The 27,065-nt window shown below is 41.0% G+C and overlaps 1 protein-coding gene across 1 annotated transcript in view; it reads left to right on the top strand.

Annotated features, from left to right (window-relative positions):
* Positions 1-18,006, top strand: part of LOC126281229 (T-complex protein 1 subunit beta) — a 48,925-nt gene extending 30,919 nt beyond the window's left edge. The window contains exons 6-9 of the mRNA XM_049979996.1: positions 7,900-8,074; positions 15,636-15,813; positions 15,948-16,151; positions 17,591-18,006. Coding sequence (XP_049835953.1) covers positions 7,900-8,074; positions 15,636-15,813; positions 15,948-16,151; positions 17,591-17,763 — 730 coding nt within the window. The 3' untranslated portion in view covers positions 17,764-18,006. The remainder of the gene's footprint in view (positions 1-7,899; positions 8,075-15,635; positions 15,814-15,947; positions 16,152-17,590) is intronic.
* Positions 18,007-27,065: the final 9,059 nt, after the last annotated feature.

Genomic DNA, 27,065 nt, shown 5'->3' with positions numbered 1-27,065 from the left:
CAACATAACAAATAACTGAGAAATCACAAGAGTTCCTGTTTTATCTACTTCGTTGACTACAGGAAAGTGTTTGACTATTTTGTCTGGGAAAAGTTGTGGCAGGGCTGGCAGAGTTCAGTGTCCCACCACACCTGACTGCTGTGATCAGAAGTCTGTACAATAATTGCCTTCCAGCTGTGAAGACGAAGTGCTGGCAAGTCTGATTGCTTCAGTGTATCAAAAGGTGGCGGGCAGGGTTCTTCTGTCCCCCAACTGTACAAAATCTATGCGGAACATGTCATTAGGAATGCTCTTGATGGTTGGATTAAAGGCAACCTAATAGGTGATAAACTATTAATGACCTAGCAGATTGCTCATGGCACTGTGCTTGTTGCTAGCCGTGAAGACAAACTTACTGAACTATTAACAAAAGTATAGGATGTAAGTGTATCATGTGGATTAGACATCAGTCTCAACAAGTCCAAACTCACGATAGTTGATAGAAGAGCACATGTTCAACTCACTGGTCTGTTAAGGGAACTGGAAGTCAAGCATTCTTTCATATATGAGAGCTATTCAGAAAGTAGGGAACGTTTTGGCATTTAAAAATTATAAGTACAAGAAATACATTTTATTATGTAGTTCTGAAAGAACAACTGACAAACTACTTTTCTACATAGTCACCAAACACATTGAGGCCCTTATCATAGCGGTGGACAAGATTTGAAATACCTTTGTCGTAAAATTCTGCTGCCTGAGACTTCAGCCAGTGAGTCACACCCACCTGGAGTTCGGCATTGTCATCAAAGCACTGCGTTGTAAGCCAGTTCTTCATCTTGGGAAACAAGTGGAAGTCGCTTGGTGCAAGATCGGGGCTGTAGGGCGGGTGAAGGAAAATTTCCCATTTGAATGAATTGAGGAGTTCTTTAGTGCGGTTTGTCATCCAAGGTCGGGCATTGTTGCACAAAAACGAAATTTTCTACATCAGCTTTCCTCGGCATTTGTTTTGAACTGCTCTTCTAAGGCTGTGCAAAGTTTGACAGTACTGGGCAGAATTTATGGTTGCTGCACGTTCAAGAAAATCAATAAGAAGCACACCTTGTCTATCCCAAAACACTGTCACCATCAACTTTTTTGCTGACAAGGTTTGCAAACATTTTCTTCTTTTTTGGGGGGGATCTTCTGTGCCCCCACTCCATGGACTTTAATTTTGTCTCACAATTGACGTGTTTCACCCAAGTCTTGTCACTGGTAATGATTCGATCCACTAATGAATCATCATGTTTGTGGTAGGCCTCCAGAAATGTCAACATTGCCCCAATTTGCTGTTCTTTATGGTGTTCTGTAAGCATTTTTGGCGCCCAATTTGTGGTAGCCTAGCTATTGAGTGATAATTTCAAACAACACAGTCCGTGAAACTTGTGGAAAAGGAAGCAAAAGCTCCGTTATTGTGAAGCAACGGTTTTCACGAATAGTTTCATCAACTTTAGAGACAAGATCGTCACTCACAGTGCTCGGGTGTCCACTCTCCTTTTCATCGTGAACATTTTTCGATCATTTTTAAGCCGAATGCACCATTTGCAGACAGAACATTCACTCATTATGTTGTGTCCATATACTTCGCACAGTTCACAATAAATTTCGATGGGTCTTAGGTTTTTTTGCCACAAAAACCGTATCACAGACCGCCACAAAAACTGTATCATAGACCGCACCTTACAACTGGTGAGATTTTTGAATGCAGTACACATTTCAAATATGAATATTGGAAAAACCTAACGCGCAGAGATGTTCCCACTGTCATGGATGGATGCCGACTGATCTGCCGAGCACACACATACCAAAATGTACGCAATTGGTGCAGGCCTAGTGGCGTCAGACGCAAACGTCCCTGCTCTGGGTCAGCCATCAGCAACATGGCAAGCTGTGAAGATGAGAAGACTATGGATCATGCTAAGGTGAATGGTTAAGAAGGAGCTTAGCAATATGTGGCTGAACAAAGCAATAACAAACACCACAAAGGTGTTGTTGAAACATTTTTTTGTTTTCCATCTTTTATGGTTACGAAATATGAACCCTTAAGATCAGAGGCAAGCAGTGTATTGATGAAATTGAGCTTTGGTGCTGGCCAGTATACTGTGCTTAAAATGGACCAAAAGATGTGTCCATTATTAACTCAGTATTTCCAGGCACCTTTCTTCTCATGTCAGCCAGATAATTCTCCAGTTCATTGGCCATATTGTGAGAAGAGACAGAGAAAATTTAGGAAGATAATTATGGAATGGAAGAACAAGAGGAAGAACAGTGAGCAGGTGGATAGATCAGATCAAAATCCCTGATCTACTCCTTCAGCAGGCTCTACGAAAAGCTGGTAACCTTCCGGGATGAAGACACTTGATACACAGGGTCACTCTGCACAAGATGACTTATGATGATCATCATGTGCTGATGGTTACACTTTACACCATGACATCATCCTCTTAGCCTGTCACAAAGTTGAGACACTGGTTTGATGTTTGAAAAGAGCATGTTCCAAATCCACATCCTGTCACCCAGATTTTAAGTTTCCTGTGTCTCTGAGCTATTTAATGTGAATGATGAGACAGTATATTTGAGAGTACCATGCTAGATCTGTAAGGCAGAAGTGGGGTAGGTGTGAAAGAGTTGACCTATTTGCAGATTTGGATATTATTCCTTCCTTTAGCCAGGGACACAGTGCTGACAAATATTTTTAAGGTGGAGGATACTCTCCAAATCTGTGTGTAGCATTGCCGCCTCATGGAAATTACTTAAAATATTTAATTAGAGGCACAAAAACAAATAGTGTGTTACGGTTCCAAAAATGGGTTTGTGTGAATTTCCTAAGTATAGCTCTGCTAAAAATGTTAATTAGGCTGGTATGTGAAGTTAGCCTAAATTGTTGCAGACAAATTGAAGGGTAATAGCAATCACCACAAATTGTTGACTGCTTTGTATTTGGTTATATTTTACCCTCTGTAGTGTCAGCAGTTAGAATATATCCGCAGTTATTCCTTGCCTGTTATAGGAAGCATCTAAAAGATGTTATATCTAGTCAAGATTTTACATTGATGACGCAGTTTTTATTAGTACATCTTTCTGTTTTGCTCAGTTCACTACATTTCACTTCACCATTTTGATTTGATTACATATGGTTCCCATGAAAGATTTTTCACTTGCCATTGTTGAAGGTTCATATCGTATCCTGCTAATAATGGTTTTATGATTGTACATGAAATCCAATGCAGTAGCCAATCCATTGTGGAGAAGGCGTCATATAGGTGTAGCCTCTGGATAACACAGGGATTACTCTGCAGATACCTGAGCTGTAACTTCTTGTACATTAAGGAGTAGGTGCCTGTCTAATCTGGGGCATCAGAGCTCAAGGCAACAGCTACTGTGCCTGGTAGTCTTTACTCTGGCGGGGAGGTGCCCATGGGGAGTTCTAATCAGATGAGTGACATCATGACGGAGATGCCTCATCCTTCTCTCGCGTCTCTGAAGAGAACACCTATTAAAGTGCCCCACACCAGCAGTCTACCATCAGTTAGTGGCTGACAGATCCACAGTTTGCAGGTTGTAGAAAAGAATGGTCCTCTCCTGTCTTAGAAGTCAAGACAGGAAAATCATAACAGAAACTGAAACCTCACAGGAACCAGAATAATAAATTGAAATTTTAGCCAAATTGTGCTGCTCCAGTCAGTCCATCCCCATGAGGTTGAGTCTATGAGTGCTGGTGGTCCCATTTTTGCCTTCTCTGCTTTCTCAGATACCAAGTTGATGTTCCTCCAGTGGAACTGGATCTTATCACTGCCTGGCTGAACTACAATTTATGGTCACTTTGCAGTTGGTGTCACACTTAAAGAGACATAGTTCTCAAAAACCCAACTGCCTGCTATTAAAAATTAATTATGCTCCTGTACAAATCGCGTTAACACCAAAAGAAGATTTGGAGCAGTCAGTACGCTCACACGCTCTTACACTACCAGTGAATGGGTGCCACTAACCACCATGTCAGAAGCTTAGTTGTTTACTTATACCAGCCAGTTAGGGTAACAGAATGTGTGTCTACTTCCAGATACATCTTTACTAATACAATGTGTATATGCCCTGGGACAACTGGGAAAAACTCAGGAATTTTTTAGAATTCTGTTCATTGTTTGTTTTCAGGTAAATCTTTGTAACTTTGACTGGTATGAACTGATTCTCTAACAAAAAATTTTACTTTAGCACACTGCTGCAGCAGTAGTACATAAATGAGAGAATAACACCAAAACAGAACTTCAGTTGCAAAGAAAGTGTTCCATTTACAACAACAAAATACAATGCACACATTAGTGTCTGCTGACAGCAAAAAGGGTCACAGGCTTTGATAAGAAGACTATGCAATCCTTCATATTAATAAACTACTTTCAATGAGCAAGACATCACAGCTATTTATGTATCTAAAGGGTACCATGCCCAAGCAATGGATCACAGCAATCTGTCGCATGGGCGAATGATTGCTTCATAGATCGCTTGTGTGTGAGCAAATAAGTGACCGGTCACCAGTAGCTGTTTGTGTGGAAATCCCAAATAATATGATCCCAGACAATTTGATCGCTAAGACATGCTATTCGAGCACGCAAAATGGCTGCTTGGCTGGTTAAGAGTAGTGTGTGGCAGTATGACAGTAACTTGTTTCTCTAGTTATTAAGCATGATTGCGCAGTTTTGTTTCATTTCTCATTGCCGACTTGAGTGAGAAATTTACGTTAGAATTCATGGTTATGTAAGGACAATGAACTTCCTAGAGAAGTGAAGTGGAAGCCAGAGTTGCAAAACAAAATATACCCATAGATTGTGCAGTGATTAGCATTTTGAAGCTTGTGCTGTAGAAGAATTGATGGAAAGTTCATATTCTTGTTACAATGGTTTTGAATTATTTATGAAATAATTATGCTCTGTGTTAAAGTTTTTAACTTCAAACTGAATGATGTTCGTGCCTCTTGTAATGTTAAGAGGACATTTTTATTTAAATCTTCAGGGCAAATCTACGAAGGGGGATCCAAAAAGAACCAGAATTTCGGTTGTTACGTATTTTTATTGAACTTTACATTCACAATACCGTAGTCCCTTTCAAAGTATTGTCCATGTGCATTAAAGCACTTGTGCCTATGCTTTTGCCACTGCTGAAAACAGTTCTGGAACTCTTGAGACAGGAAGGCAGGATATTGTTCAAAGCAGTTAATGTGTTTTCTTTGATGTCATCCACATCACTGAATCACTTTGCTTACAGAGTTTTTCATCTGTGGAAACAAAAAAAAGGTAGACAGAGCCAGATCAGGTGAGTAGAGTGGCTTGAGGCTCAAGCACCATGTTGTGTTTTTGCCATGAGGTATTGGACCATCAGAGCTATGTAGGCTGGAGCATTGTTGTGTTGGAGCAACCAGTTCCCATTTCTCCCCAGTTCTGGCCATTTTTCATCATGCACTTGTTACCTTCGTAACACATCCAGATAAAAATGTTGCTTCACTGTTTGTCCTGGAGGAATGGACTCCCTGTGGACAATGCCTTCGATGTCAGAAAACAGATCAACATTCTTTTCACATTGGATCACACTTGATGTGCTTTCTTGGGTCATGGTGGTGATTTAATTTTCCACTTGCTTTGCCTGTGGAATGTACCTGTAGCCCAAACTCTCACCCCATTCACTATTCATTTAAGAAAATTTCTCTCACTGCGTTTCACTCTTCAAGTCATGCAAATATACACATGATTGTCTCTTTGGTTTGGTCGTCTGTGAGCAAGTGAGGAACAAATTTTGCAGACACCTTTCTCATGCGCATATCTTCTGTTAAAATTTGCTGGACCGTGCTCCATGACACTCTTGTTTCCTCAGAAATTAAGGCCCTCAACAATCTTCGTCAATTGCATGTTTGTGCCAATATTTTTGTCATTTATTGCTGTCGAGGGACAGGGGCCTCGCATGTTTTTAATTGACATGCTGGATTTGAAATACGAAAACCACTGTTAGACATGCAATTTCCTCAAAGCATCATCATTAAAGGCTTGCCACAGAATACCAGTAGCCTTGGCTGCAGATTTTCCTAACAGAAAACAAAATTTCAAATAGTCACTTTATTCCTTCTTGATGACCACATTATTAATCGCCAAAGGGTTGAAATACTAACACTATCAACAGAGCACCACAAACAAACCACTTTAACTATGACTGACGCCTGTTAACCGAGTGGCATGGGAGACCCCAAACTAACACCACCTACTGGCACAACGTATAAATGCAAAGCATGTGTGTGCGACTCTTTGATTCCAGTAATTTTTGGGTCCCTGCTTATATTATACAGTTGAACTCAAGTCCCTTTTGTTCAGTTAATCTAATTGTTTTTCATACAATTTATAACTAGAGTTACAGTAATAAGTAGTGCTGCTATTGACATCTCTATGCACACTGGAACGATCTGCACAACCCATTTGTCATTGATAAAAAATGTAACCTATTGTGTAAAGTAACCTGCAGTTCCCAGGAAAAGCATTTCAAAACATGTTTAATAAATTATAATTCTCCTTTATTTTAAATTTGTTTTGCAAGTATTCATGGGGATACAGAAATCAGCTGCAACTGCTGGTAAACATAGTTCATTTTCTGTAGCAGAATTTCCTGACTCAATTATGTTCATTATACTGATCAAAATTACTTCACAAATTGCTCGTGCTTGGTGTGTCAAGGCGAGTGACCAGTTAAGTGATACCGCAGTTGATGGGTCACTGACATGCGTCACTAGTGTGTGGGCTCTTAACAGATAGCAGGAAAATAATGCGAATGGTAGTTTGAGAAGCATTGCTTTCAAAGTCTCAAAGTAAATTTCCTTTTACACAAGATAAATTATGTTACATGTGAGAATGTGTGATGAATTTCTTAATTTCACGGATCATTTGACTCTCATTCAAAACTTAACACTTTACTAAGCATCCAGCTAGAAAAATTTCGGACCTAGAAGACCAGCTATTTATACCATTATTTAAAATTTTAATGGCACATTTTTTTTTGTGTTTGGTATAACTTAAGGGATAATACACGCTAAAAAAGATCAACACTGTAAGTGAAACCTTAGCTTTTGTTATAGCTATACCATATGTGTATTAATTTAAACCAACTTTTCCTATTTGCATGTTTGTGTTACTTGACAGTGATGTTGCTATTTGCTGACTACATCTCATTTGACTACATGTCATCTGCTCTGAATGTCTGTTGTCATTGGCTGGCTAGATCACCTGACATCAGATGTGAATGACTGAGAAAATCACATTGCAACCTTGATTTCAGTGCTTCGGAAGCTACCATGTTGTACTTGATGGAATTCACATTTAGACTTTCACGATACAAAATATGCAATTTACATGTTTCCATGCATTAAAGATCTTTCCGAAGCATGTTATTTTTTGCCGTGTTTTGTTCCCTGAAGTGCCAGGAAGTTTTGTGCTGGTGTATAAAACCTTTACTATTCAAAGGATTGATAAGTTTCACAGCTCTGAGGGGAAATATATTTTTACTTAACACAGAATAAAATGTATTTTTACCAGTGAAAAATGTTTTCTCACTTGGGAAACAAGTATTTTTAACTGTGAAATCTGGGAATTTTTTTTCTTATTTGCATATATAACCTGTAATAAAATGTGACATAGTCATGCAGGAGGCATGCAACCATTACTATAATAATCAGCAGTTCTGCAGTCAGGCTGACTTGACAGTGATTTAATACAGCTGTTGATACACTTCAAATTACTTACAGTTGTAGTGTTGAGAATACCGCTGGTTTTGGTGAGAAACTGAGTGTCTTCTATATGTTTGCATTGAAACAGTGTAGAAAAAGTTACTTACATATTCTACATTTTGTTACAGGCAGCTCATCTATAACTACCCAGAACAGCTCTTTGCAGATGCTGGGGTTATGGCTATAGAACATGCAGATTTCGATGGCATTGAACGGTTAGCACTTGTAACTGGAGGTGAAATTGTTTCCACTTTTGACAACCCAGAACTAGTGAAACTGGGACATTGTGATGTTATTGAGCAGGTATGTAGAATTTAGGTGAGAAGTTTTTCTGTTCCATTTAGTGTTCTATAGTAAATTGTTGTGATCACAAGTTCATTGTCATATCTTTGATGGAGTCTCTTTATGCTGGACTGAGTGAAGTGGCACAATGGTAAGACACTGGACTCACATTCAATTGGATGGTGATCAGATTCAACAGCTGCCTCCTCCTCCTCCTCCTCCTCCTCCTCCTCCTCCTCACCACCACCACCACCACCACCACCACTTACCTAAATTTTCCTTCACTAGCATTATACACATCTCACTTAACTTCCATTTAGGGTATGGCAGTCAGGATGTTATCACACGACAGTTCTGGAATGCCACCTTTTTGGGAACATCTGTGATTCTACTCCATTTTTCTCCAGGAGCAATGTCGTCCTCAACAGCAACTGATGTGACACAACTAACCTTTGGGAGACAGTTTAACACAGTTGATTGTGTTGCACAATTCCAGGCACCACCAACCATATGCATAGTCTGCAGAATGTTGATTCTCATCACTTCTTTCCTCTCAGGGAATGTAATTTTGTCTTTAACAATGTGTATTATGCCCAGTTACTGATGCTGATTTTTGCTATTCGGTGGAAGGAATACATCATTTACATTGACAAAATAAATCTTGGGTGAAGAGCCTGGTATGAGTGTGCATAGGACACAATATTTCGGCAATCAACCACGTTGCCATCATCAGCGCACCTGATGATGGCAACGTGGTCGATTGCCGAAATATTGTGTCCTATGCATACTCATACCAGGCTGTTCACCCGAGATTTATTTGGTCATAAAATACGCCTGGAGAAATTGAAGAATCACATCATTTACATTTATCAGTAAATAATGAGCGCTATTTTCATGTCTGCTGCACCCATCATGGCACCTAAGTACCTGAGAAATCTTGTAAAGATTTAAAATGCCATCCAGGCATTGCTGTTATACTCATAGATACAAGATGCTTGTGTCTGTGTGTGTGCGGATGGATATATGTGTGTGTGCGAGTGTACATCTGTCCTTTTTTTTCCCCTAAGGGAAGTCTTTCCGCTCCCGGGATTGGAATAATTCCTTACCCTCTCCCTTAAAACCCACATCCTTTCATCTTTCCCTCTCCTTCCTGAAGAAGCAACCATCGGTTGCGAAAGCTAGTAATTCTGTGTGTGTGTTTGTGTGTTTTGTTCATGTGCCTGTCTGCCGGCGCTTTCCCGCTTGGTAAGTCTTGGAATATAACTTCCCCCCATGAACCATGGACCTTGCCGTTGGTGGGGAGGCTTGCGTGCCTCAGCGATACAGATGGCCGTACCGTAGGTGCAACCACAACGGAGGGGTATCTGTTGAGAGGCCAGACAAACGTGTGGTTCCTGAAGAGGGGCAGCAGCCTTTTCAGTAGTTGCAGGGGCAACAGTCTGGATGATTGACTGATCTGGCCTTGCAACATTAACCAAAACGGCCTTGCTGTGCTGGTACTGCGAACGGCTGAAAGCAAGGGGAAACTACAGCCGTAATTTTTCCCGAGGACATGCAGCTTTACTGTATGATTAAATGATGATGGCATCCTCTTGGGTAAAATATTCCGGAGGTAAAATAGTCCCCCATTCGGATCTCCGGGCGGGGACTACTCAGGAGGATGTCGTTATCAGGAGAAAGAAAACTGGCGTTCTACGGATCGGAGCGTGGAATGTCAGATCCCTTAATCGGGCAGGTAGGTTAGAAAATTTAAAAAGGGAAATGGATAGGTTAAAGTTAGATATAGTGGGAATTAGTGAAGTTCGGTGGCAGGAGGAACAAGACTTCTGGTCAGGTGACTACAGGGTTATAAACACAAAATCAAATAGGGGTAATGCAGGAGTAGGTTTAATAATGAATAGGAAAATAGGAATGCGGGTAAGCTACTACAAACAGCATAGTGAACGCATTATTGTGGCCAAGATAGATACGAAGCCCACACCTACTACAGTAGTACAAGTTTATATGCCAACTAGCTCTGCAGATGATGAAGAAATTGAAGAAATATACGATGAAATAAAAGAAATTATTCAGATAGTGAAGGGAGACGAAAATTTAATAGTAATGGGTGACTGGAATTCGAGTGTAGGAAAAGGGAGAGAAGGAAACATAGTAGGTGAATATGGATTGGGGCTAAGAAATGAAAGAGGAAGCCGCCTAGTAGAATTTTGCACAGAGCACAACTTAATCATAGCTAACACTTGGTTTAAGAATCATGAAAGAAGGTTGTATACGTGGAAGAACCCTGGAGATACTAAAAGGTATCAGATAGATTATATAATGGTAAGACAGAGATTTAGAAACCAGGTTTTAAGTTGTAAGACATTTCCAGGGGCAGATGTGAACTCTGACCACAATCTATTGGTTATGACCTGTAGATTAAAACTGAAGAAACTGCAAAAATATGGGAAATTAAGGAGATGGGACCTGGATAAACTGAAAGAACCAGAGGTTGTACAGAGTTTCAGAGAGAGCATAAGGGAACAATTGACAGGAATAGGGGAAAGAAATACAGTAGAAGAAGAATGGGTAGATCTGAGGGATGTAGTAGTGAAGGCAGCAGAGGATAAAGTAGGTACAAAGACGAGGGCTGCTAGAAATCCTTGGGTAACAGAAGAAATATTGAATTTAATTGATGAAAGGAGAAAATATAAAAATGCAGTAAATGAAGCAGGCAAAAAGGAATACAAACGTCTCAAAAATGAGATCGACAGGAAGTGCAAAATGGCTAAACAGGGATGGCTAGAGGACAAATGTAAGGATATAGAAGCTTATCTCACTAGGGGTAAGATAGATACTGCCTACAGGAAAATTAAAGAGACCTTTGGAGAGAAGAGAACCACGTGTATGAATATCAAGAGCTCAGATGGCAGCCCAGTTCTAAGCAAAGAAGGGAAGGCAGAAAGGTGGAAGGAGTATATAGAAGGTTTATACAAGGGCGATGTACTTGAGGACAATATTATGGAAATAGAAGAGGATGTAGATGAAGATGAAATGGGAGATACAATACTGCGTGAAGAGTTTGACAGAGCACTGAAAGACCTGAGTCGGAACAAGGCCCCCGGAGTAGACAACATTCCATTAGAACTACTGACGGCCTTGGGAGAGCCAGTCATGACAAAACTCTACCAGCTCGTGAGCAAGATGTATGAGACAGGCGAAATACCCTCAGACTTCAAGAAGAATATAATAATTCCAATCCCAAAGAAAGCAGGTGCTGACAGATGTGAAAATTACCGAACTATCAGTTTAATAAGCCACGGCTGCAAAATACTAACGCGAATTCTTTACAGACGAATGGAAAAACTGGTAGATGCAGACCTCGGGGAGGATCAGTTTGGATTCCGTCGAAATGTTGGAACACGTGAGGCAATACTGACCTTACGACTTATCTTAGAAGAAAGATTAAGAAAAGGCAAACCTACGTTTCTAGCATTTGTAGACTTACAGAAAGCTTTTGACAATGTTGACTGGAATACTCTTTTTCAAATTCTAAAGGTGGCAGGGATAAAATACAGGGAGCGAAAGGCTATTTATAATCTGTACAGAAACCAGATGGCAGTAATAAGAGTCGAGGGGCATGAAAGGGAAGCAGTGGTTGGGAAAGGAGTGAGGCAGGGTTGTAGCCTCTCCCCGATGTTATTCAATCTGTATATTGAGCAAGCAGTAAAGGAAACAAAAGAAAAATTCGGAGTAGGTATTAAAATTCATGGAGAAGAAGTAAAAACTTTGAGGTTCGCCGATGACATTGTAATTCTGTCAGAGACAGCAAAGGACCTGGAAGAGCATTTGAACGGAATGGACAGTGTCTTGAAAGAAGGATATAAGATGAACATTAACAAAAGCAAAACGAGGATAATGGAATGTAGTCAAATTAAATCGGGTGATGCTGAGGGAATTAGATTAGGAAATGAGACACTTAAAGTAGTAAAGGAGTTTTGCTATTTGGGAAGTAAAATAACTGATGATGGTCGAAGTAGAGAGGATATAAAATGTAGACTGGTAATGGCAAGGAAAGCCTTTCTGAAGAAGAGAAATTTGTTAACATCGAATATAGATTTATGTATCAGGAAGTCGTTTCTGAAAGTATTTGTTTGGAGTGTAGCCATGTATGGAAGTGAAACATGGACGATAACTAGTTTGGACAAGAAGAGAATACAAGCTTTCGAAATGTGGTGCTACAGAAGAATACTGAAGATAAGGTGGATAGATCACGTAACTAATGAGGAGGTATTGAATAGGATTGGGGAGAAGAGAAGTTTGTGGCACAACTTGACTCGAAGAAGGGATCGGTTGGTAGGACATGTTTTGAGGCATCAAGGGATCACAAATTTAGCATTGGAGGGCAGCGTGGAGGGTAAAAATCGGAGAGGGAGACCGAGAGATGAGTACACTAAGCAGATTCAGAAGGATGTAGGTTGCAGTAGGTACTGGGAGATGAAGCAGCTTGCACAGGATAGAGTAGCATGGAGAGCTGCATCAAACCAGTCTCAGGACTGAAGACAACAACAACAACATGGGAAAAATGTATTAAAAACAAAGATTCCAAGACTTACCAAGCGGGAAAGCGCCGGCAGACAGGCACATGAACAAAACACACAAACACACACACAGAATTACGAGCTTTCGCAACTGGCAGTTGCTTCGTCAGGAAAGAGGGAAGGAGAGGGAAAAATGAAAGGATGTGGGTTTTAAGGGAGAGGGTAAGGAGTCATTCCAATCCCGGGAGCGGAAAGACTTCCCTTAGGGGGAAAAAAGGACAGGTGTACACTCGCGCGCGCGCGCGCACACACACACACACACACACACACACACACACACACACACACACACACACACACATATCCATCCGCACATACACAGACACAAGCAGATATGTGCGGATGGATATGTGTGTGTGTGTGTGTGTGTGTGTGTGTGTGCGAGTGTACACCTGTCCTTTTTTCCCCCTAAGGGAAGTCTTTCCGCTCCCGGGATTGGAATGACTCCATACCCTCTCCCTTAAAACCCACATCCTTTCGTCTTTCCCTCTCCTTCCTGAGGAAGCAACCATCGGTTGCGAAAGCTAGTAATTCTGTGTGTGTGTTTGTGTGTTTTGTTCATGTGCCTGTCTCCGGCGCTTTCCCGCTTGGTAAGTCTTGCAATCTTTGTTTTTAATATATATAATGTAAATAAAATAGAAAGAACTTCCCACCAACACCAACCTATCCGAACTCCGGAGATGGGAACTCGCCCTTCGGTATATCCTCTCTTCTCGATATCCGCCAGGCCTCAACCTCCGCTAATTTCAAGTTGCCGCCGCTCATACCTCACCTGTCTTTCAACAACTTCTTTGTCTCTGTACTTCCGCCTCGACTGACATCTCTGCCCTTACTCTTTGCCTTTAAATATGTCTGCTTGTGTCTGTGTATGTGCGGATGGATATGTGTGTGTGTGTGTGCGAGTGTACACCTGTCCTTTTTTTCCTCCTTTTTTTTCCCCTAAGGGAAGTCTTTCCGCTCCCGGGATTGGAATGACTCCTTACCCTCTCCCTTAAAACCCACATCCTTTCATTTTTCCCTCTCCTTCCCTCTTTCCTGACGAAGCAACTGCCAGTTGCGAAAGCTCGTAATTCTGTGTGTGTGTTTGTGTGTTTTGTTCATGTGCCTGTCTGCCGGCACTTTCCCGCTTGGTAAGTCTTGGAATCTTTGTTTTTAATATATATATATATATATATATATATATATATATATATATATATATATATATATATATATATACAGAAATCTGTAATTATTGATACACGTTCAATTACCCGAAAGTTCCTAAATGCAATGTAACATATACCGTACAGTTAAAAGGAAGTCACGCTTGATCAAGGTCCGCGTCACTTTAAATTTTTGGCAATAATAGAAGAAGAAGAACTGCCTAAAAGCTTCTATATGAGCTCGAATTTCTCTTATTTTACTGCTGTGGTCATGGAGGAAATAATAATTATATTGTTTGATTCTTCTTAGAATGTGCGTCTTCTGAATATTGATAGAATATTGCAATGAGATTCGCAGTACCTCTTTTGCAGTGTCTGCCACTGCTATTGGTTGAACATCTTGTGCTCGTCTAACGAACCCTTAAGGAAATACACAGATTCAGATCTGAGCTCCTCCACATTTTGTATTAAACATCTCTGGTAGGTATCCCAGACTGACGAGATGTACTCAAAAATTGGCAGTACAACAGTTCCTGTGGGCGTATTACATTCCACTAGAATTCTAATGAGTCTTAGCTTGCATCTGCCTTTTCTACAACAAAATGGAGCATAGGAAATATGTTTTTCACTATTATATTATTTATTATTTATTATTATTATTATTATTATTATTATTATTATTATTATTATTGTTGTTGTTGTTGTTCATTATTATTATAAAATTTAAAAAGAATGCAATCACATTGCACAAGAGTGGAAGGCAACTGAGGTGGCTGTTCTTTCAGAACAGAGAAATATTTTGTGAATAGGGTGAGATAAGTCTTCATAAAGAGCACATTATCCTGGTTGTGATCTACCAGGTAAAAGGCAAGAGAGCAGGAAATGCCTGAAGAATTTAATGTTACATCAGACATTTCTTTCATGGAAGTTGCTCATTTACAAGCAGCCCTATTATTTTCTTTTTTACTGAACCGGTGTAACAAATTTAATATTTCGATGTAAATAAAATAGAAAGAAACTTCCACATGGAAAAAATATATTAAAAACAAAGATTCCAAGACTTACCAAGCGGAAAAGCGCCGGTAGACAGGCACAATAAAATAACACACAAACACACACACACAAAATTTCGAGCTTTCGCAACGGGCGGCTGCTTCGTCAGGAAAGAGGGAAGGAAAAGGAAAGATGAAAGGATATGGGTTTTAAGGGAGAGGGTAAGGAGTCATTTCAATCCCGGGAGCGGAAAGACTTACCTTAGGGGGGAAAAAAGGATAGGTATATACTCATGAGCGCAGACATGTGTGTGTGTGTGTGTGTGTGTGTGTGTGTGTGTGTGTGGGTGTGGGTGTGGGTGTGGGTGTGGGTGTGGGTGTGGGTGTGTCCGCTCCCGGGATTGGAATGACTCCTTACCCTCTCCCTTAAAACCCACATCCTTTCATCTTTCCTTTTCCTTCCCTCTTTCCTGACGAAGCAGCCGCCGGTTGCGAAAGCTCGATTTGTGTTCATGTTGTGTAATAAATGCCCAGTGTAATGCTAAAAAGTAAAAACACTTACACTAGAGGAGCATTATTCTCATGCAAAACTTCTGTAATAAGGAACTGATTGCCATTTTAGTACGGACAGAATTAGTAGTATGAATTAACAAGAATATTTTCTGTGTGGGTACTCATGTCATTCTTATTAATTTCTAAAGAAACACTTCAGAGAAACTCTATGACTAACAGTTACATTATAAACTGTCAGAGGCTGATTACTATTTTATGGTGGAGATTTTTAACAGCAACTATGATTCTGTATTTTTAATATTTTTAGCTAATTAGCTAAAATCTATGTGAAAATGTTTTGCTCTTATAATAGGTCATGATTGGTGAAGACACACTGCTGCACTTCGGAGGTGTTGCTCTGGGTGAAGCATGCAGCATTGTGATCCGTGGAGCGACTCAGCAAATCCTTGATGAAGCTGACAGATCTCTTCATGATGCATTGTGTGTACTTGCAGCAACAGTCAAAGAATCTCACACAGTCTATGGGGGAGGTAAACAATGACATTTCCTACATTGGTTTTAAGCCATTTTGTGTTAGTGACTCATGGAAACTATATTATTGTTGAGTATCAAACATTATATTGAGCATAATTGATATAATATTCTTTTATTTGTATGTGGGTAGGTTGCAGTGAAATGCTTATGGCTGGTGAAGTGATGACAGCTGCTTCAAAAACACCTGGCAAAGAGGCTGTGGCAATGGAGGCATTTGCCCGTGCACTACAGACTTTGCCTACAGCAATAGCTGATAATGCAGGCTATGATTCGGCGCAGCTGATTTCAGAGCTGAGGGCTGCACACAGCCAGGGATCTCATACAATGGGTCTTGGTGAGTAAAAGAGGGTGTGGGGGGGGGGGGGGGGGGGGAGAGATATTTCCATGTTTAGTTGGGCACAAGACGAGTCATCTTATTATAAAGTGATACACATACTCAGCCCACAGAGGGGCCAAATTATTCAAATTTAATCCACTTTAGTTTACTCCTTTTTATTTTTGAATCAACTCTGTAACCATGCACACACATTAGGTAGGGCTTGAGCTGTTCCTTTCAGTTTTATGGTAGCTGTTGATTGGTTAGTGTTAATTGTTTTAAGAGAAAGGAGACTGGTGAGCAGATGTGTAGTTTTTTTTAAGACTGGCAGTTCATTAATGCTTTGAGGAATGCTTCCTTTTCTTATTCAGAGATTGAACAGGTCACTGTATCAGTTTTTAAAATTTTTGTAAAAAATAACTCCAGTCACAAGAATCCTATTGCAGTAGGGAAATAATTGGAGAAGATGGTATTTGCAGTCCCTCTGGGCCTGTCTGATTTCATCATTGTTAACGGATGTCTCTGTCAAAGTGGAGCAGGTAACATACTACATATCAAAGTGTGCAAAGTAGCAGTCAATACAATATGGCCTAGTGTCCAGTGCCTGACAAACGCTGGACAGAAATGGGTCATTTAATTATCGGTACATTGTTTAATGACAGTATTATGAAAAAGGTAGATTGCTACACACCATTTTTTTTAGCAGAGATGTCGAGTCACAGACAGGCACAACAAAAAGGGTGCTGATGCCAACCAGAGACAGTGGTCATGCGTGTGAGAGCTGCATTTGCCTCTGTGTGTGTGTGTGCGTGTGTGCGTGCGAGCGAGTGCGCGCGTTTCAGTAGAAGGCCTTCTGACCAAAAGCTTAAGGGGTTCAGTAGTCTTTTTGTTGTGCCTGTCTGTGACTCAATATCTCTACTATATTGTGAGTAGAAATCTATCCTTTTCATAATATTGTCATTATTCCATCCTGGATTTTCCATTGTTCAGTATTGTCAAAATACTTCAACTAGAAATAAAGTTTTCTAGTTCTCAAGTGTGTCCTCACCATTTATGGACTGGAGTGCTTACCAACATACTGTTTTTTTTTTTTTTTTTCCTCACTTCATCCTTTTAAGAGGCCCTTTCATCTACCCTTCCTTCCCACAAAGAAAAGAAGTAATAGTTTCAGAATCTAGGATAATTTCTTGTAATTCCATTTTTGCTTGTAAGCAGTACTAAGACTTTTACCTCCTGTAAGAAAGTCCCGGCCAAGTATCCCATCTTGTAAGTGTATAATTATCTCAGTAGAATTTTCCTCTAGATCTAATAAAGCTCCTTTTAACCACTATATTTGCTGTTAACATCAGCATTTCTTTTAAAAACAATCATAGATTGTGAGCTTAACACCTGATGTTTAGACAATTTGCATTGTAAAACCTAAGTACATCTTTTACAGAATGAATTTCTTTTCACAGATATGGAAAATGGAAGAATTGGTTGCATGAAAGCTCTGGGTATTACAGAATCTTTTGTTGTGAAGCGTCAAGTTGTTCTTTCTGCATCTGAGGCTGCAGAGATGATTCTTAGAGTGGACAATATCATAAAAGCTGCACCCCGCAAACGTGTCCAGGACCGTGGTCGTTGTTAACATTTTGTTAATTTAAGTTTTTTTTTTCCTCCTTTCTTTCCATTGCATTTCAGAGAAGAAAGCTTTTCAACAGTTTTTAACATATTTATACCACACTCAAAATATTAATTACTCTTGCTGAGTGGTTACTGAATTACAGTCAGTTTAAAAGACTTATCATATAATTGCTTTTGTAAGTAACTAAGTGTTTAATTTTTGTTACACTGTTATGCTTAAGTTCTAATAAACAAATGTAATCAACTATTATGATGTCAGTATTTCTAGAACTGCTACGATTTTTTTAATAACACCTAGAGTAAATTTTTAAGCAAAATTGTCATTCAGGTACTAATTGTAATAATGTATAAGTGAAAGTTCCGATTATTTTCGATTTAATATTCATGATATCAACATCCAATCTAAAGAATATGCATTTAGAAAATTTCACCTTCATCTAGTATTGAACACGTTTAATTTGCATTTGACATATTGATTAGAGTATTTGTCTGAGAATGCAGCAGCACAAGAATAACATCCTCACTAATAAAGTGAAAAGTTAAAAAAATGTACATTTTAATTTACACACCAATTAAATAACTTAACACAAACACCTAAGCTTTTGTCACATGACATGAAGCAGCTAACTTGGAGATCCACACATGAGAAATCTAGCATTATGACAAACAGTGCCATTTGTGCACGAGAGGAGTGGTTATCAAAATTTTGCTCTATGCATTCTCCCGTGACAACTGTCCACCTTATTTGGCTCACAAACCACACGGTTTGTTCATGAAAATGTATGTGCATAAAATTATTGCATTTGCTCTGTTAAAATGCACATTTCCTCCCTTATCCAAATGCTAGTCGTATTATTCTTATTGTGGTATGTATAAATAAAAACCGAGATATCCTGAACATGTAATAGGACAAAAAGTAAAGGCAAATTTCCAGACTTCTGGCATAAGAAGTTACCCTCGTTCTGCCAACGGCCTTGTCAAAGAGTGCAGAAGATGGGGCACAGGTTCAGGGCACTGCCTTGCTCTTATGGTGGGAAACTGTCCCTAAAAGATGGAAGAACCAGCAGTGATCAATGGCATGAGAATGGAGAAGGCAATGGAAACCACTGCATTAGAGACATTTTGTGTTCCACTGGACATATGGCCTGTAGTTGCAAAAATGTCTTGATGCTCTCCATTAGCAAAAGATTCCAGACTAGTTATCTGTTCAGATCTTTAGGAAGGGAGTGCCAAGAGGGAGGTGACCATGAAAAAGAGATCGAGTAACCAATGAAAGAGTAACATTCTAAGAGTCTGGGCATGGAACATCAGAAGTTTGAACATGGTAGGGAAGACAGAAAATCTGAAAAGGGAAATGCAAAGACTCAGTTTAGCTGCAGTGGGGGTTACTGAAGAGAAATGGAAGGAAAACAGATTTCTAGTTGGATGGATGTCAGGAATATCAACAGCCACAGAAAATAGTATAACGGCTGTAGGATTTGTTATGAACAGGAAGAAAGAGTAGAGTGTGAGCTACTTCGGACAGTTCAGTGATAGGGTTGTTCTCATCAGATTCTACAGCAAACTGACACTGACAACAATAGTTTAGCTGTATGTGCCATTGTCCCAAGCAGAAGCTGAAGAGAAAGAGTAAGTATGTGAGGATAGTGAACAGATAATTCAATACATTAAGGAAGATGAAAATCTGATGCCCATGGGGGCTTGGAATGCAGTTATAGGAGGAGGAGTAGAGGAAAGGTTGAAGGGAGAATATGGGCTTGGTAGTAGGAATGAGAGAGGAGAAAGACCAACTGAGTTCTGCAATAAATTTTGAATGGCAACAGCGAACACTGCTCAGGAATCACAAGAGCAGGTGATACACTTGTAAAAGACCGGGAGGTATGGGAAAATTTCAGATTTTGGATTGTAAGGTATGCCCAGGAACAGTTATAGACATGGATCACAAATTAGTAATGCTAAAGAAAAAGCTGAATCTTAGGAGACATACCAAGAAGAATCATTGTGCAAAGAAATGTGCTGCAGAAGCACTAAGGGATGATGAGATATGCTTAAAGTTCTCTTAGGCTATAGGTACTGCGATAACAAATAGCTCAGTAGGTAGTTCAGTTTAAGAGAAATGGAAATGTACATCTGAAAAAAGAGAAAACGCAGAAGTTGGAAAGAGAAATGGTACTAGGAAGGTAAGTGCAAAGAAAGCATAGAAAACTGAAGAAATACTCCGCAACAAAAGGAGGAAGTATAAAAATGTTCAGAGAAATTCAGGAATATAGAAATGCAAGGATCTTGGGAATGTCATAAATAGGATGTGTAGGGAAGCTAATGTGAAATGGCTACATGAAAAATGTGAAGAAATAGGAACAGAAGTGATTGTTGGAAGGACTCACTTGACATACAGGAAAGTTGAAACAACCTTAGGTGGAATTACAAGCAAGGTGTGTAATATTAAGGATGCATAAGAGAGAGCGAATAGGTGGAAGGATTACGAGACTTGTCTGATGACAAGAAGAAGAAACGGGAATCGGAATGGAAGAGATAGTGGATTCAGTATTAGAATCACAATTTAAAATAGCCTCGGAAGACTTAAGATCGTATAAGGCAGAAGGGACAGATAACATTCCATTGGAATTTTTAAAAACATTGATGGAAGTGGCAATGAAACATATTCACATTGATGTGTAAATGTATGAGACTTTCAATATAGTCACAGACATTTCTGAAAAATGTCATCCACATTGTTCCAAAGGCTGAAAGAGCTGACAAGTCAAGAATTATTACACAGACATGCATCCAAATTGCTTATAAGAATAAATTCAGAAGAATGGAAAAGAAAATTGAGGACTTGTTAGGAGGCAATCAGTTTGGCTTTAGGAAAGGTATAGGCACCAAAGAGGCAGTTGTGACATTGCGTTCGATAAATGAAGTGAGACTAAAGAAAAATCAAGACACATTCAATAGATTTTTCGACCTGGAAAGAGAGTTTGACAGAGTAAAATGGTGTAAATTTCTGAAAAAAATAGGGTTAATTATTGGGAAAGATGAGTAATGTACACGAACCAAGAGATGACAATAAGACTGGAAGACCAAAAATGAAGTGCTTGGATTATAAAGGATATAAGACAAGGCAGTATTTTTGCCTACTGTTCAATTTATAAATAGAAAAAGCAATGGCAGAAATAAAAGGTTCAAGAGTGGGATTAAAATTCAAGGTGAAGGGATAACAGTGAAAAGATTTGCTGATGACATTGCTATCCCCAATGAAAGTGAAGAATTATTACAGAATCTGTTGAATGGAATGAACAGAGTAATGAGTACAGAATGTGGATTGAGAGAAATTGAAGGACAAGTAATGACAAGTAGCAGAAAGGAGAACAGTGAGAAACTTAACATGAAAATTGGCGGTCATGAGTGGATGAAGTTAAGGAATCCTTTTACCTAGACGCCAAAATAACCCATGACAGATGAAGCAAAGTGGACAAAAATGAGACTGACACTGGCCAAAAGGGCATTCCTCCCCAAGAGAAGTATACTGATATCAAACATGGCCTGAATGTGAGAAAGAAATTTCTGAGAAAGGACGTTTGGAGCACAGAATTATATGATAGTAAAACATGGACTGTGGGGAAACTGGAACAGAAGAGAATCAAGCCATTTGACATCTGATGCTACAGAAGAATGTTGAAAATTAGGTGGACTGTGAGGTAAGGAATGAGGAGGCTGTTTGCCGAATCAGTGAGGAAAGAATACAGTATAACCCCGCTTTTACGTTTCTGGAATTAACGTTTTCCTGCCGTTTACGACATTTTTTTATTGATCCCGTGAAATTTCCTATGCCCACAATGTTAATTTGCCCATGATTTTGCATCAGCACATTTATAATTTTCCAACGATTTATGCATTATGAAAAAATGTTTGTGGAGAAAATATGATGCTGGCATGAAGTTGGCTGTCCAGTAGAGTTTACAAATATTACGTGGTTAAGTTTCTTGATGCCAGGGCACTCTCCTCATTGAATTTGAACCAGTAAATGAGCAAAAGTTGTAACAATTCGTGTCGTATTTCCCGCCGCTGCCAAGCTCCACTTGGCATGGTGGCTGATGGGAGGAACTAGGTTCATTCGAATGAAGATATCGTGATCAATCGCAACCATTTCCAAACTGTCTCTGTTGCGCAAATGCAATTTCGTGACTGTTGCGATTATCATGACACCTTTGTCGCACCTTATGGGTGTATTTCGGTGTATGGCCACGTGGAGTGCTAGTTTACACAGTCATTCACTTTGTGTTGCTCAATTTTTTTTTTGTAGAGACAGTGCCGGTTACATATTGTATTCATGCTGAGCAAAGCATGTTTCAAGAATTTATTCTTGTTGTTAGGTGCAGTATTTACATACATATTTTTTGTGATGTTACACAAACAATGTGAGAGATAGTTTGTGTGTGTGTGTGTGTATCATTTTCTACATAACTGAGGAGGCACAGTACCTGATAACCTCAAAAAGACAACTACAGTCCAAGAGATGCAGGATAACACACATTCAAACACCATACAAAATACTTATGTAGATTTTTACACCTGACGACAAAAAATTTTTGAATCGTGTCATGCTAAGCGTGAAAAAGTATGTAAATAGAGCAGTATTTCATTATTTAAATAATGAATGACAGCTGAAGGCTTTCAGAAACATTGATTATGACATGAAATCGAGTCAACATTCGCACTTCCGAGACAGTTATCAGCTCCACTTATATCAGCGGTTTTTATTAGATAATGCACCTTCATAGTTAACACTTCGTTCAAGAATCATAAAAGAAGGTTGTATACATGGAAGAATCCTGGAGATACTAGAAGGTATCAGATAGATTATATAATGGCAAGACAGAGATTTAGGAACCAGGTTTTAAATTGTAAGACATTTCCAGGGGCAGATGTGGACTCTGACCACAATCTATTGGTTATGAACTGTAGATTAAAACTGAAGAAATTGCAAAAAGGTGGGAATTTAAGGAGATGGGACCTGGATAAATTGACTAAACCGGAGGTTGTAAAGAGTTTCAAGGAGAGCATAAGGGAACAATTGACAGGAATGGGGGAAAGAAATTAGAAGAAGAATGGGTAGCTCCGAGGGATGAAGTAGTGAAGCAGAGGATCAAGTAGGTAAAAAGATGAGGGCTAGTAGAAATCCTTGGGTAACAGAAGAAATATTGAATTTAATTGATGAAAGGAGAAAATATAAAAATGCAGTAAATGAAGCAGGCAAAAGGGAATACAAACGTCTCAAAAATTAGATCGACAGGAAGTGCAAAATGGCTAAGCAGGGATGGCTAGAGGACAAATGTATGGATGTGGAGGCTTATCTCACAAGGGGTAAGATAGATACTGCCTACAGTAAAATTAGAGAGACCTTTGGAGAAAAGAGAGCCACTTGTATGAATATCAGGAGCTCAGATGGAAACCCAGTTCTAAGCAAAGAAGGGAAAGCAGAAAGGTGGAAGGAGTATATACAGGGTCTATACAAGGGCGATGTACTTGACGACAATATTATGGAAATGGAAGAGGATGTAGATGAAGATGAAATGGGAGATACGATACTGCGTGAAGAGTTTTCACTGAAAGATCTGAGTCGAAACAAGGCCCTGGGAGTAGACAACATTCCATTAGAACTACTGACAGCCTTGGGACGGCCAGTCCTGACGAAACTCTACCATCTGGTGGGCAAGATGTATGAAACAGCTGAAATACCCTCAGACTTAGAGAAGAATATGGTAATTCCAATCCCAAAGAAAGCAGGTGTTGACAGATGTGAAAATTACCGAACTATCAGTTTTATAAGTCACAGCTGCAAAATACTAACACGAATTACTTAAAGACGAATGGAGAAACTGGTAGAAGCCGACCTCGGTGAAGATCTGTTTGGATTCCGCAGAAATATTGGAACACGTGAGGCAATACTGACCCTACGACTTATCTTAGAAGAAAGATTAAGGAAAGGCAAACCTACATTTCTAGCATTTGTAGACTTAGAGAAAGCTTTTGACAATGTTGACTGGAATACTCTCTTTCAAATTCTAAAGGTGGCAGGGGTAAAATGCAGGGAGCAAAAGACTATTTACAATTTGTACAGAAACCAGATGGCAGTTATAATAGTCGAGAGGCATGAAAGGGAAGCAGCGGTTGTGAAGGGAGTGAGACAGGGTTGTAGCCTGTCCCCGATGTTATTCAATCTGTATATTGAGCATGCAGTAAAGGAAACAAAAGAAAAATTTGGAGTAGATATTAAAATCCACGGAGAAGAAATAAAAATGTTGAGGTTCGCCGATGACCTTGTAATTCTGTCAGAGACAGCAAAGGACTTGGAAGAGCAGTTGAATAGAATGGACAGTGTCTTGAAAGTAGGGTATAAGTTGAACATCAACAAAAGCAAAATGAGGTTAATGGAATGTAGTCGAATTAAGTCAGGTGATGCTGTGGGGATTAGATTAGGAAATGAGGCACTTAATGTAGTAAACGAGTTTTGCTATTTGGGGAGCAAAATAACTGATGATGGTCGAAGTAGAGAGGATATAAAATGTAGACTGGCAATGGCAAGGAAAGCGTTTCTGTAGAAGAGAAATAATGTTAACATCAGGTATAGATTTAAGTGTCAGGAAGTCGTTTCTGAAAGTATTTGTATGGAGCATAGCCATGTATGGGAGTGAAACATGGACGATAACTAGATTGGACAAGAAGAGAATAGAAGCGTTCGAAATGTGGTGCTACAGAAGAATGCTGAAGATTAGATGGGTAGATCACATAACTAATTAGGAGGTATTGAATAGGATTGGAGAGAAGAGAAGTTTGTGGCACAACCCCCCTGTGGGTTCGGGGGTAAGAATAGGCCCACGGTATTCCTGCCTGTCGTAAGAGGCGACTAAAAGGAGTCTCAAACGTTTCGGCCTTATGTGATGGTCCCCTACCGGGTTTGACCTCCATCTTCTAAATTCTTCCGAAGAGCGAGCTGATTGGGGAAGGGCGCCTTACAAGGTGCAATGTGTCCATCGCTCATTACCATCTCTAGCTTGGTTGGTCGTCGTCGCATAGCTGTCCCGCCCACTCACCATCTCTAGGGCGTGGCTTTGTTCTTGGGTGCGGTTTTTGCAGTCTGCTCTGCTGTGTCGCTTTATGCGCCAATGACGATCATGGGCTACATTTCACCTGAAATCCAGCACGGTAGCCAGTCCGTTGTGGTGGGGCCGCCATGTACCCTGTCGGTTGTAGCCCCCTGACAACACAGGGATCGCTCTACTGATGCCTGCGCCGTTAACTCCCCGCGTATGCCAAGGAGTAGATGCCTGTCTCCGTGGGGCATCGGGACTCCCGGCAATGGCCATCCCGCCAGGTGGTCGTTGCTGAGGCTGGGTGGCGCCCGTGGGGAGGGCCCTTGGTCGGAGTAGGTGGCATCAGGGCGGATGACCCGCGATGAAGCGTGGTACATCATCTCTTGCTGGCGGTCAGCCGCCAGCAGTCTCTAAGCGTTCTCGGCCTCAATACAACGCTCAGGCATATGATCCACAATCGTTCTCCTCCCTGGCCACACCATGGGAGGAACGAAAGGCTACGGTTGGCAGCGAACCTTATTCACCTCGCTATTTAGTCTGTACACGAGTCGATGGGGAATCGTTTATGGCGACCAAGCCTCAGTTTTTTGTCGAGCACTTGGAGGACAAGTTTGGGGAGGTGGAGGGCTTGTCCAAAATGCGCTCTGGGGCAGTATTGATCAAAACGGCATCCTCTGCACAGTCACGGCGGTTACTCGCTTGTGACAAGTTGGGGGATGTTTCCGTCACGATCACACCCCATAAGAGTCTCAACATGGTCCAGGGCATTATATTCCATAGGGACCTACTCTTGCAGTCAGACGACGAGCTACGCGCCAATTTAGAACGGCGGGGTGTTCACTTCGTCCGGCGCGTCCATCGGGGTCCGAGGGATAATCAGGTAGCCACCGGTGCCTTCATCTTGGCCTTCGAGGGTGACGTCCTACCCGAAAAGGTCAAGGTGATGGTCTACCGATGTGATGTGAAGCCCTATATCCCTCCCCCGATGAGGTGTTTCAAATGCTGGAAGTTCGGCCACATGTCATCTCGGTGTACTTCCAGCATGACATGCAGAGATTGTGGACGCCCTTCACATCCTAATACTGCATGTGCGCCGCCTCCCATCTGTGTGAACTGCGGCGAACACCATTCCCCTTGCTCGCCAGACTGCAAGGTTTTACTGAAAGAACGAAGGATCATGGAATATAAGGCCCTGGACCGCATGACCTATACTGAGGCTAAGCGGAAATACGAGAGGCTACATCCTGTGGCTCTGACCAGCTCCTATGCCACCGCTGCCAAAACAGTAGTTTTGTCATCTGCTGCACCGATTCCACTGAACACTCTGAGCCGGAATACTACACCTGCCCCCTTGATGGTGGGGGGCACTTCCCCATCTGTTGCTCCTGCACCACCTACCTCAGGAGCAACGACCCCCCAACCATCGGGGACACAAGTCCCCAACTCTAAGCCGGAGAAGCGTCCAACTTCTTCGGCGACTCTCTCTCGCAAGGGATCCCTCGGGTCCCTCCCTTCCCAGGTTTCCACCTCTGGGAAGGGTGACGTCAGCCAATGGCTGAAAAGCAGGCCAGCGGCTGGTCGCAGGGCTTCCCGCTCCTCCTCCGTCCCGGAGACTGCCTCGGTGGAGCCCTCCCAGCCAGTAAAGCCCAAGGAGCAGAGAGAGAAGACGAAGAAGAAGAAGGCCTCTCAGGTCAAGGAACGCGCGGTGGCATCCACCCCACCGCTCCATACAGGCTCTGCGTCTGGGGATGAGGTGGAGATCCTGGTGTCCGCTGAGGACCTGGATCTCGCCATACCCTCAGACGCCAAGGACGCCGATTGTACTGGTCCTCGATCGGTGACAGCAGGTGACCCAGTGACGTGATCTGCCTCCTCGGTCCCTTCACGCCTATTTCGCCCATGGACAAAGTGATTCTCCAGTGGAACTGCAGCGGTTTTTTCCACCACCTTGCTGAGCTCCGCCAACTCGTCAGCAGTCACCCTTTCTTCTGCATTGCCCTCCAGGAAACGTGGTTTCCGGCAATGCGGACCCCTGCCCTACGAGGGTATCGGGGTTATTATAAGAACCGGGCAGCTTATGAGAGGGTGTCTGGTGGAGTCTGCGTCTACTTCCTTAACTCTATCTAAAGCGAGTGTGTGCCTCTTCATACACCCTTAGAGGCTGTCGCTGTAAGGATGTGGACGCCTCAGCCTATTACTGTCTGCAGTTTGT

Source organism: Schistocerca gregaria, chromosome 7 (assembly GCF_023897955.1).
Source record: "Schistocerca gregaria isolate iqSchGreg1 chromosome 7, iqSchGreg1.2, whole genome shotgun sequence".
Classification (NCBI taxonomy): Eukaryota; Metazoa; Arthropoda; class Insecta; order Orthoptera; family Acrididae; genus Schistocerca; species Schistocerca gregaria.
This window is presented reverse-complemented; position numbering and strand designations above follow the sequence as displayed.